The following is a 12,381-nucleotide window of genomic DNA, read 5'->3' on the forward strand; positions in this document are numbered from 1 at the left end:
TTAACAACACCACCAACAGATTCAATAACAAAAAAAAAAAAAATAGAACAACAGATCTGACAGATTCAATAACAACCACACCAACAGATTCAACAACAACAACAACCCAACAAATTAAAAAAATAAAGAAAGAGTATAATAGAAATGGCGACAAAGAGGAGGGAAGAGGAGCTTCGATGGTGGAATAGCAGAGGCGGTGTCGTCTCTGCGATCATCTCTGCGTCGATGATCGGGATGATCGACTCTCTGGCAGATCGTCTTTGCGATCGTCTCTCATCTGCGTTCGACGTCGACGATTGGGTTTGAGAGGTTAGGGTTTCGAATGTGAGAGAGGGGGAGAGAGTAACATAGGTCAGAGAATGAGAGAGAGAGAAGATAAGAGAGAGAGAGAGAGAGAGAGAGAGAGAGAGAGTGCAGTCTACACTCTACACTGTGACCATCTTAAACATATATATATATATAATATATAATATTTAAAGAGAGACCAAACCAAACTAAACATATATATATATAATATAAGTCGGGGCTAACCGGGGAGGGGGGCCGAGCCGGGGCCCGAGATGAAATATGTATCACCGTCCCCGGCCCGAATGTCACTGGGGATTTAATTTTGAATATCATCCCCGTCCCCACGGGGGTATTTTTCGGGGAAAAACCATTCTTATCTGGGACTGGGGGTCGGGTCCCCGTCGGGCCGGGTTCAAATTGCCATCCCTAGCCGGAGTAACAACAGGAGGATTGACCACAGAGGTCACAGCAGGGGTTGGCAAGCCAGTCACCCCGGGGTTCGGATCCCCACCAACATTAGCAGCAGCAGTAGCAGCATCAGAGACAGTTGTCATTTCTAAAAAATTACAGCAGAATTTTTACTATTCTGTATTTCCAGAAATCAAACTTAACACTAGAAAATCCCACAATTGGAAATTTAATTCAAAACTAGTCTCACCATGCAACCTAGAATCGAACATGGTCAGGAAAGTTTCCAAGAAGACTGGAGGGGTCACACCTGTCCCACTTAAAACCCAGTTAACCTTAGACAAAACTTTCAAGAGCATGTTGACTCCTAGTCCATGGGAAATAACTTTAAGAATTAAATTTTTCAAGGGATGAACTAGGTTAAACACACCAAGTTCCAAACTGTACAAGCAATTACAACAAAATTGCTACAATAATTTCAAGCAAATAAAACGTGCTTTACATATTGGTGAATAACCACAAATGAATACTCAAGCAAACAATTGCTTCAAATATTTAGTCCAAATTAATCATTTTTCCCATTTCCATAGGTATTCCTGCAATAAAGAGTTAGCAGCAAAATACAACAAAACCTCCCTCAGCTTTTCTTTGCTTTTGGCAAAGTAGTGATTGAAGGGGAGGGTACTAGCAAACAAACTAATAAATAACTGTAAGTAAAGATTAAAACCAACCCTTAAGTTACACATCTAGAATTTAAACTAAAAAAACTGAAAAAAAAATTAATTACATAATAAACATGTAATTAACTATATAAGTTACAGACCTAAATTAAATATAATTAAATCATATTTTAAATTGATAAAGGTTACATATGAACTTATGGTACACTAAACATGTAATTAATTGAGGCAAGTTACAAACATTTTATAACTCCTAAATACTTAAATCACATTATTAGGCAAGAATTGCAAATGACATGATTAACATGCAAATAATTCTAGAAAAATTAACACGAATTTAAATATAGGTAAGTTATAAACTTACAACTCCACACCTAAATTAAAGATTAATAGGTACAAGTTACATGAAAATTTACTACCTAATAAACATGCTAGAAATGTAAATTACACTAAAAATTAAGCCCGAATGAACATGTAATTTATATTGTAAACTAGAAGCATGTGAACTAGAAGCACGTAAATCTAGAAATACAAGGCATGAATCGGTACACCATAAATTAATAAATTAATTAGAAAATACAGTGAATTAGCGTTGCACCAATGGAACTCTTCTTCCCTATTGATAACAGTGGCCTATTCCATTCCATGGGAAGACCAAACAGTAGCATACAAAAAATGGCAAAATCAAAAGCTTAACCCTGTGTACATGCATCTAATAAACCAATTAACTCGCTAGTACTACCAGTGGCCAATTACATGCAAAATTATTACACACACTTATGAATCTAGTAATCTAATTCTATGATAAACGTCGAATCTATTTTACGCTTGTTGGGAAAAACTACTCACATTACATAATTTCACATTGCATATCGCAAAATTATGAGATGAACAAAACAAACCTTCAATCCCAGGAAAAATAACACGCTGAATAAAATACAGATAAAATATAAAATAGTTAAAGGAAGCAAACCGAAGCCTGTGTGATACCACAGTCTCCTTAAAATAGATTCGCCGCCTCACCGTTGGGTGTTGGAGGTACGCCGGCGTCTACTTCCCAGGATACGATGGTTTTTTACCAACTACAACAGAAGCACCTTCTGATTAGCTTAGCGAACAGACAACGGCAATACTCTCTCTCAAGAAGAAAATTATAGGAGAAGTAGACTGACAGTGTATGGATGTCAAGGAAAAATTCTATATCTCTTTTCAAGGAATAGGGCCTCCTTTTATACACCATGGGGGAGAAGGGAGGAGCCTCTTGTCACGACCCAAACCCGGCCCTATGGGTTTAGCACCGTAACTGACCAGTAATCCGAGATTACCGAAGGCCTGCTAAACAGTAGAACAGTAAAACAGAGTACAGGGCCTGGCGGAAGCCAAAACAGTAAATAAACAATGTCCAATGAGCTGTGACAGTCTGTATGCAAAAAGACTTTTCACATATATATAAACATAATCAGTACAGAGCAGTATGCACACTATATACAGTCATTCAGACTAGGGACCCAATCCCTTACATAACAGTACAGTAACATTCAGTCTATACAATCCATTCGGTTATTACAAAACAGTAAGACAGTACAGAAGGGAAAATCCTAAAACATCCCTAAGCCTTAGCACGATAGGCTCGGAACCTCGCAGTGAGGCACATAGGCTGGCTTGACAAAACTGGAGTAACCCTGACGCTCCTAGCCACGGTCTGGTGCCTGAACACCTACATATATATATGAGCAGTGAGCTAAAGCCCAGTGAATAACATAATGCGTAAAGAGGTTAAGAATGAATGTCCTTGCAGTATGAAAACAGTTCATTTAAACAGTATTTCAGTCATTCCGTCAGTACAGTCATATGTGGTACATCCATTAGCATAACAATACAGTAAACAGTAGGTCTTAAAAGACCGAACAGTAGTGATGGCCATCAGTCAGTAAACAGTAGTGGTTCCAACAAGGGAACCGACAAAGATCTCTGTAACAGTAACAGTAAATAGTAAACAGTAGGTGCTAAGGATGCCACAATACAGTTCAAAATATAGGACATACATTCATTCAATTAACAGTATTCAATTCAGAAACAGTACAGTTCAGTTGTTCAGAAAATAATCATTTTTGAACATATCTTTACACAATCGTTACTCACAGAGTTCTGGGCTACTGTATGCTAGAGCGTGCCTCCCCAGTCGCCAACCCTACACAATTAACAGATTGAACACACTAAGCTACACAGCTGGGAAAGATAATAACTTAACCCCTAATGCCTCGGTGTGTTCTACATCTATATCCTCAGTAAGATGCCTTAAACTAGGCCTAAGAATGCCTAGAATGGGATGAGGATGCAAAGATGTACTCAAAAAGCAATTTCAGAAGTTTCAGAAAAACAGAGTTCCGCTCGAGCGCGGTTTTACCCGCTCGAGCGGACATGCAATAAGGTACACGCTCGAGCGTCAACTTTCCCGCTCGAGCGTACTGTAAAAGTACTGGATGGGTGAAATCTTCGCTCGACGGACGCTCGACACATGCCTCCGCTCGAGCGCCCAATCCTCCGCTCGAGCGGACTGTAAAACAGTGCAGAGAAAATACTGGATGCTTGGATTCCACGCTCGAGCGCCACTTTCCACGCTCGAGCGGAAGTGCAAAATCTGGAAAACCCAGATTGCACCTCCAAGCCAAAAACCAGGTTTTAACAACTCAAAACTCGACCTCTTGGGCTGAATCTCCAGAAAACATTTGTAAACACATAGAATAACATGATTCAAAACTCAACTTTGAGAAATCAAAGCCCAAGGGTGTTTAATTCAAACTCAATTTCAAACCATTTTCAAGAACAGGATGAACATGCAAACATGCATGAATTTTAAACAACTCAAAGCTCAATTTGATGCTCTAAGGAGCCAATTGATCCAAAAACAAGATGAAAACATAGACCATTACAAAATTATGGACATGCATGTACCATTTTACCATGAAATCAACTCACAACTCAACAATTCAAACATGCATGTATGAAATGAGCTTCAATTCACCATTAATGAACCAATTCATGACTTAGCTCTACAATTAGACATGAACCATGCATGAATCAACTTAAAGACAAATCAAAAGATGAAATTCATACCTAGGTTCCTTGAATGCAAGTCTAGAGGTTCAATTATGCACTTAAGCTTTCAATTCCTCAAGAATCAAGCCAAATCTCTATGTTGAATTCACTACTCTCCCTTCCTCACTCTCTAAGGTCGGCAAGAGCTCAAACAAGGCTGAGGAAATGTTTTGATTCAAGTGTGGTGTAGCTCAAAGGTGTATAGGTAGTGGCCCACTCAAGGGCAAAGTTGTAAATGAGTCAAACTCTGCAATTGGTCAATATTTAATCTAATTTAATCATACCTAATCAGTTTTCAGATAATTACACCATAAAATCACATTAATTATGAGGGTCATAAAACATCAATCAATTCTCGGTTCGGCCGCCGATGAGGCCTTCAATTAGCAGTTTAAACATAAAACACGAACAGATAGTCAAACAGTCAAATAGATAGGTTATGCATTTAAACAGATACAGTTAGTCAATTAATTCCAGATTCCAATCAGTCAGTTCAGTACTTTAATCAGTTCAATTATCAGTCATAATCAGTTCAGTTCAATGGTAATCAGTGTTCATTCGGTAAGCAGTGGTGAGGGTTATTACACCTCTAGCCATCAAGGCTAGCAACTAATGCTAGCAAAACTGCCCAATCAATTTTGTAAAACTGATGAGTCTTAAATGTGTGAGTTATATACACATTATTCAACCATTTTTCTCCAACAGATTTCACCAAACGTTTCACCAAAATGAGGACAGGCTCCGCATTTCATCAAAACACTGTGCATGACCGTTGGGGGAGACCAACCGGTTGACCAGCCGGTCGACCAACCGGTCGACCACCAAAAGGTTCAAATAGTTCCAAAAAAAGGTCAAACAGTTAAAAAAAAAAAAATTTGCCTTACCGGTCGACTAGCCGGTGGACCGGCCAGTCACTAAAAGGTTTAAAAAGTTCAAAAAAAAAAAAATCAAAAAAAAAAAAAAAATTGGCTTACTCGGTCAACCAACCGGTTATCTCGGCACAGATTTGATGAAAATTTAATGAAAATCAACCGTTGGAACGCTCGGTATCAGATTGAAAAAAAAGTTATTTTTTTTATTTAGATTTGATGAAAACTTTGATTCAGGATTGAAGATGCTCTAATATTTGTTATGGTAAACATAGGACTCAAAAAGTCACTTTGTGCTTTATTACAAGATATTGAATATTTTGTCACGTCAAATCCCGATTTCATTTTTTATCCCAGGATAAATAATGAGAAAAAATTAAACTAAAAAAAAATAATAAGAAAAAGAGTACAACACGTCAATCATTTAATAACCTAATGTATCCCCTTCGCACATTAAATAAACATAATGTTTGAATTCAAGAGTTATGTGTCACTATCCCTTTTCCTATTTCCCACCAAAGATAATAAAACCGAGCATAATTGAAATCACATCACTGGAATATATTTTTACAGATTTGGGAACAAGATAAAAAGTTAAAAATTAATTTTTAATTTATTTTAAATTACATTATTATTCACATAAAAAATTTAAAAAGTTAAAAAATTAATTTTTAATTAACTTTCTAAATCACCTCAGAATTATTCCTGTTACCAATAATAGAAAGAAATAAAGAAAAAAAAAATTTAGAGTACCCAAATAAAAAGAGAAAAAAAGAAAAAAAAAAAAAAACAAATGTTCGTCAAGTGTCATATATCTTGTTTTACAATATTTTTTATCGCTTATTCACAATGAAAGTAGACCATATATCGTCACATAGTATGGGATCCACTCCTATTATGAGTAAGAAGTTAAAAAAAAACAAAAAAGATAAATTCTATATACAAATTTTGAGGTTTGATTAAAATATGAATCGCCCTCTGTAGTTTTAAAAATTATATTCCACCCCTGAGGTTTTTAATTTCATAATAAATTGCTCATTTTATTAATAAATCATCAAGTCAATTAACAGTTTTTAATGATGTTAGAAATATGTTTCAATTAATAATTTAGATAATTTTATTATTGTATAGGAGAGCAATTATGAATTTCATTTTTTTAGTTAATTCTGTTAAATAAAAAATACTAACAATGAGGTATGTAATCTGTACTTTAAGCAAATTTCAAAGGATGTATTTGTAATTTATCCTAAAAAATTACTTAAAATATTAAAAAAATTTACTAAAAATAAAAAAATATGAAAAATAAAAAAACTCAATTTTTAAAAAATTAGAACCAACCAAAGTGAATAGTTAGTCTTCTTCTTCTTTTTTTTTTTTTTTTTTTTTTTTTGAAAACTCAATAACAAGACAAGGAGGGCGGAAAGAACGTGACTCAAAACTTGTCTCCTATATGCCCTACGTCACATGAAAACTGCTTGAAAACTGTTAGGTTTTTAGTAAAAACAAATTGTCTTCCTAATTTAGTCATTGTAAAGAAATTTGAAGAAAAAAATCACTAAATATATATATGGTGCATCTAGATTAGGAAATTGATATCTAATAAGAAATTGAACAAAAATTATAGCCAAAATAATTATTTCAAATTGAATGATAACCCTATAACCTCCTTGAGAAGTGTGAATGGATTATTTTGTTCTTCAATTTTAGTATAATTTTTTAAGAGGTGTAATCAATTTGACTAAATTGACACCAAAAAAAAAATCAAAGGTAAAATTGATGCAATTAAAATTACAATGATCAAATTGATAGAAAAAGTAAATTATAGGGACTGTGAATGTAATTTTTCTATTAATTAATTAAAGTATTTCTTTAAGAATAGGGGAAATTATACAAATTAGTGTAAAAGATAAAAATAATTATAAACACATCAGGGTATAACTTTGCAGTGGTTAAGTTTTTCTGCATAAAGAAATCATAACAAAATTGCACCCCTAACTTTTAGTAAATTTCCTCTTAAAAATATCTAATAGTAATTTTTTTCTGTTTTTAATTGTCACATTTATATTACCAACAATGATTCATCCCACTAAAAATATCACCACTAATAGCACTAATGCATTAAAAAAGTAAAAAAAAAAAAAAAAAAACACAACTCCAAGACCAAAACATCACATCATTAATGGCGGAACTCACTGCCACCTAATTAGTGGGAGCACTAATTAGTGCTCCCAAGCATTTTTCTTATATTACTACTTGCAGAGGTACACGTGCGGTGCACATGGTAAATTTTCTTATTTCTTTTTGTTTGTTTATTTGTTTGTTTTCTCTTTTGGTTATTAGCTTTTATAATAACTTTTAGCTTTTTGTGTTTTACCGCCGGACCGTATGAGTGGACATTGAATGTATAATAAAAAAATAAAAATTAGTATAAACATTTCACATATTATTCTATTCTATATTTTAATATTAATGTTTAAGCAGTGGAATTTTAAAAGTAGATTGAAACCAATCACATAAAATAATTATAATTTATATCATATGGTTGAACTTATTATTATTAAAAAAATAATTTGGAGCTCTAATTGTAAAGCTCTAAGAGAGCTCTAAACAGGTGCGTCTCACTTGTGATGTGATGTGTGTGTTTGCGTTTTGTTTTGTTTGTTTTTTTTTTTTCTTGTCACATCACTAGAGCTCAAATTATAACTTTAGATTTAGAGCTTTGTATCAGTTCTGTACTATTAACTGTAGCGATCATAATTTTTCGTAAGTCATTATTTAGTATTACTATTTTATTTTATTTTTGTCTTTATTAATTACGTAATTACATGAGAATTTAATATGCTATTTAATTAATTTAATGTGTTATTTAATTATATAATTAATTTGAATATTTATATACTAGCGTATGCCCGTCGGTGTAAATAATATTAAGATTAAAATACAGTTATAAAAATATATTTAACAGACTATACTCTACGACAATTGTTTAAAGCCCTTTAGCGACAATTGTTTAAAGCTGAATTCAAGTTATTAATTTAGAAAATAAACACACATGTTTCAAGTTGTATGCATATGAATACGTTGATTGAGTCGATTATATGGTTTTTTATATATTAAGTTCAATGTCTATCTGAGATAAGAATTAAATTCATCAATCTCAACCACAACCGAGTGGTCAAAACCACCTCCATCGTATTCTGCTGATCAGGTCGGTTCTTCAAGTAATACCAACACTATTTAAATTTATTTTTTAATTTGATAAAATTACAAATTTAATATAAAATTTAATCCCAACACTATTTAGATTTTTTTTTTCAATCCCAATACTATTAAATTTAATCCCAACACTATTTAAATTTAAATTTATTCCCAACACTATTTAAATTTAATCTCAACACTATTTAAATTTAAATTTAATCCCAACATTGTTTAAATTTAAATTTAACCCCAACACTGTTTAAATTTCAATTTAATCTCAACTCTATTTAAATTTATTTTTTAATCCCAACACTATTTAAATTTATTCCCAACACTATTTAAATTTAAATTTATTCCCAACACTATTTAAGGATAAAATTGACATGAGATCTGGAAAAAAGGTATGTATTTTCTTCTTTGCTATATATTTTTCTAGGATAGTATATGATCCCAATATGTGACATAGAACAAATAATTTTCCTAGCCGTTTAGTTGTGTTTCTGTTTTTAGTCTTTTTGAAAAGCGAAGACAATGAAAAATTCTAAAAATGGCCATAATTTTAATATTTATGATTATATATACATATGAATACTCGAATGTTTTGATTTTCTGTCATCTGTTTTTCATGTGACATAAAACTGGATAATTTTCCTATATAGCCCTGTTTGGTTATGCTTTTGTTTTCTTTGTTTTTCATGCTTTCAAAGAAAAAAAAAAAAAAAGGAACAATGAAATGTTAAGATAAAAAATAAAAAATAAAAAAGTGAATTTTTTAATTGCTAAGCAAAAATGGTTTATGAAAATTCGAAAAATAATTCCTAAAAAGTGGGTTTTGTTCATTACAAAAATTTAATTAAATAAAAAATAGTTCACCAACCAACCTTTTTATGTTTGTTCAAAAAACAAAACACTATCCTTTTTACCTGTTTTTTGAAAACAAAAATAGAAAATGAAAACAGAAACAGGCCTAACTAAAGTTTTCATAATTGGAAGAAATGAACCCAAGTCAAGAAAGGAACAAAACATAATGTCGGTACTCAAGTACAAATAGAAAACTCAATACACTGGCCTATTGTGGATTATAAAAAGACCCAAGTGCAAATACTTTAGTAAAATTAAAAGCAGAAGACCTACATATTTTGTTGCATTCCTACATTGCACTGGTCTGTATTGGTTTTACTATTAACAAAAAGAAAATGCAATAAAGGAAGAAAAATGGGTGTGAAATGGCACGTGCAATTGACTAATAAAGGTTTAAGTAAGATTCCACCTAAGAAAGGAACATAAGCCCATTTGTCATCTTCTTCCAATGAAAACAGAAGCCCAGTTGACCTACATATTTTCTGTTTTTTGTTTTATATTTCAAATTCACGGCATTTAACTGCTAAGTAACACAATCGGCTAGAGTATTAAGACGGTAAATAGTACAACAATCTACCTGCTGTCCCCTATGAAGTCAGTGGAGACCACATCGTCTTCGGTGAACCCCAAAATACCCTTGAGTTTGCCCTCAGATTTCTCCCTGAAATTAACCAAGAAAGAATAAAAGACCTCATCACATGCTAATCAAGAGTTGACAGCCAAAGAAATTTCATACAACTATGCAAATCTCAATTTGCCAATCTAATATACTGCATAATGAGGTGAATTTGAAGGAAATCTGAATACTCACTTGATAGCATCTTTGATTTGCTGGTATGTAGCTGCCTTCTCAAGCCTCGCAGTGAGGTCCACAACTGAAACATCCACAGTTGGAACTCGCAGTTGGAACTCGGAAGGTTATTCCGATCAACTGAAGCAATTTTTGACAGCATGTTTGGTTCTTGAACCTGTGAAGAGGATCATCTGGGAATCATTTAGTGATTTTAAAAATAACTGTTTGGTTCTTGACAGCATGTTTGGTTCATGAACCTGTTTTCAAAAATAACTCGAACAATGATCATTAGGTGAATCATTTAGTGATTTTAAAATTTGAGTAATGAGAAAGACTCAAAAACTGTGATCTAAGACTCAAATGTTGATCAGTAGATTTATAAAGAATCCCAAAGATGAAACCAGAAATGATGATAAACAGAAATGAACCCAAGTCAAAGATTTCAAAGTAAACTCAAACTTCAACCCGACTAAGCAAGATGTACAAAAATCAACAACAATGATAGAGATAGTGTTACATTCAACTCAAACTTCAATGATCATTGTACGCAGACAACTAAATCAACCCGATAACAATGATAGAGAATAGTGTTATATTCAATTCAAACTTTGATCACTGATCTTTGAATGCAGACAACCAAATCAACACATTTATAAAATCTAACCGATGCATAAAAATCAACAACAATGATAGAGACAATAGTGTTATATTCGATTCAAACTTTGATCACAGATCAAAGATGCAGACAACTAAATCAACCCAATTATACATATCAAAAAACATTTCCATCAGAACAAAAAAATATTTAAAAAAACAAAAAAACAAATAGGAAATTAAACCAAACCTTCAAGTGGGCAGCAGCCTTTTCCTTATCAGTGAAAACTCCAGTAGACTCCACAACGAAATCGGCTCCGGTTTCGCCCCATGGGATTTCATCAGGGTTCCTAAAAATACACAAAAAAAATTAAAACTTTTCATTTAAATATACTCTGATTCAAAAAAATTGCAACGGAATTGAGAGAATAAAGGGCATAATTACCTGACTCCAAAAACAGCGACTTGTTTCTCGCCAAAAAGAAGGTGTTTTTGAGTCCTTGACCTTGACATCGAGATGCTTCCATTGTCCATGAACACTGTCGTACTTGAACATGTATGTCTTCACAACACATCACAGATTCACAATGATTAGTTTCAAACCCAAAAAACAAAGACTCAATAATAAACCAACAAAATCTCACAAACCTCACATTTCTCAAAACATTGAATAAACAGTCAAAAACCCAGAAATCGCACATTCACAAATACAAACCTGAAAATTATACAATTGAGTGGTCTAACTTTTTTTTCTTCTAACATTGGACTTGAATTGCAGGAATTGTTAACTTCTGTGGGGTCCCTGGAGTTCTCTGGGGGCAGAGCAGAAATAACAGAAGTATCATAATGCGTAGGCGATGTAAGTTCTCATAAAATTGATCTGTAGTGGTAGCGTTATGCATCTAAGCTTCATGAATTTCTGTCGTGTAGTTTATCTAATAAATGTGCTCATTACATTTTGAAGATTTAACCATTAATTTTGTCCCATATATGTTGTTCTTTCATTTTCTTACTCTTGATTGGTGGCTCTAAGAATAGGACCGGAACCCTATAAACCTTTTTTATATGCCATGGAAGCGCTTCTATCATGTGCTGTGACAGTGTTTGCTTCATTTTATCTGCCTGCTTACTTTCAGATTTGATTATTAGATGGAAATGCACAAAATGGCAAACTAAATTTTAAAACAAAATGAAATGAAATAGCATGGCTGAAGAAAAGAAAATAATATCTGGTATTGAATGCTTTTATTTAGTATTCATGCTCGTAAAATTTTGGATACGATGTCTTGTACTTAATTGTATTCGTACTTCATCAAGGTTAAGTTTGCAATAACACTGTGTTCTGGGTTTCTAAGCCTTTTGTGGAAGTTTTCCTATCTATTGTCTATTGTCACATGTCATTGAGTTTTATTTGGTTGTGTTATACCATTGCACTTTGGTATTTGACAAGAGGCTTTGGTATTTTAGAACTGCCCCTTTTCTTGTTATCATGTTCTTCATTTTTCTCTTCCACATCAGAGAAATTTAACCTCTAATTTTGTAGTGTTGAAGTATAATGAAGCTGGAGCATACGCTAGGATTGCATTTTAAT

At 33.0% G+C, this 12,381-nt stretch overlaps 1 protein-coding gene across 1 annotated transcript; it reads right to left on the minus strand.

Annotated features, from left to right (window-relative positions):
• Positions 1 to 6,027: 6,027 nt before the first annotated feature.
• LOC145799315 (glyceraldehyde-3-phosphate dehydrogenase, cytosolic-like) lies at positions 6,028 to 11,324 on the minus strand. Its single transcript, XM_082888867.1, has 5 exons — positions 11,236 to 11,324; positions 11,041 to 11,140; positions 10,175 to 10,371; positions 9,981 to 10,064; positions 6,028 to 6,049 (listed from the first exon to the last, which is right to left on the minus strand). The coding sequence occupies exons 1-5, from the start codon at positions 11,322 to 11,324 to the stop codon at positions 6,028 to 6,030; spliced, it is 492 nt and encodes a 163-aa protein (XP_082744993.1).
• Positions 11,325 to 12,381: the final 1,057 nt, after the last annotated feature.

The sequence above is a fragment of the Camellia sinensis genome, chromosome 9 (assembly GCF_055761805.1).
Source record: "Camellia sinensis isolate YWXY chromosome 9, ASM5576180v1, whole genome shotgun sequence".
Classification (NCBI taxonomy): Eukaryota; Viridiplantae; Streptophyta; class Magnoliopsida; order Ericales; family Theaceae; genus Camellia; species Camellia sinensis.

Excerpts from the sequence above, each read along its gene's own strand:
- LOC145799315 (XM_082888867.1), bottom strand. The coding sequence starts at position 11,324 with ATGGACAATGGAAGCATCTCGATGTCAAGGTCAAGGACTCAAAAACAC. Across the intron at positions 11,141-11,235 it reads GTCGCTGTTTTTGGAGTCAG|GAACCCTGATGAAATCCCAT; the intron begins GTAATTATGCCC and ends GTGTATTTTTAG. Across the intron at positions 10,372-11,040 it reads AGGCTGCTGCCCACTTGAAG|GTTCAAGAACCAAACATGCT; the intron begins GTTTGGTTTAAT and ends TCCTCTTCACAG.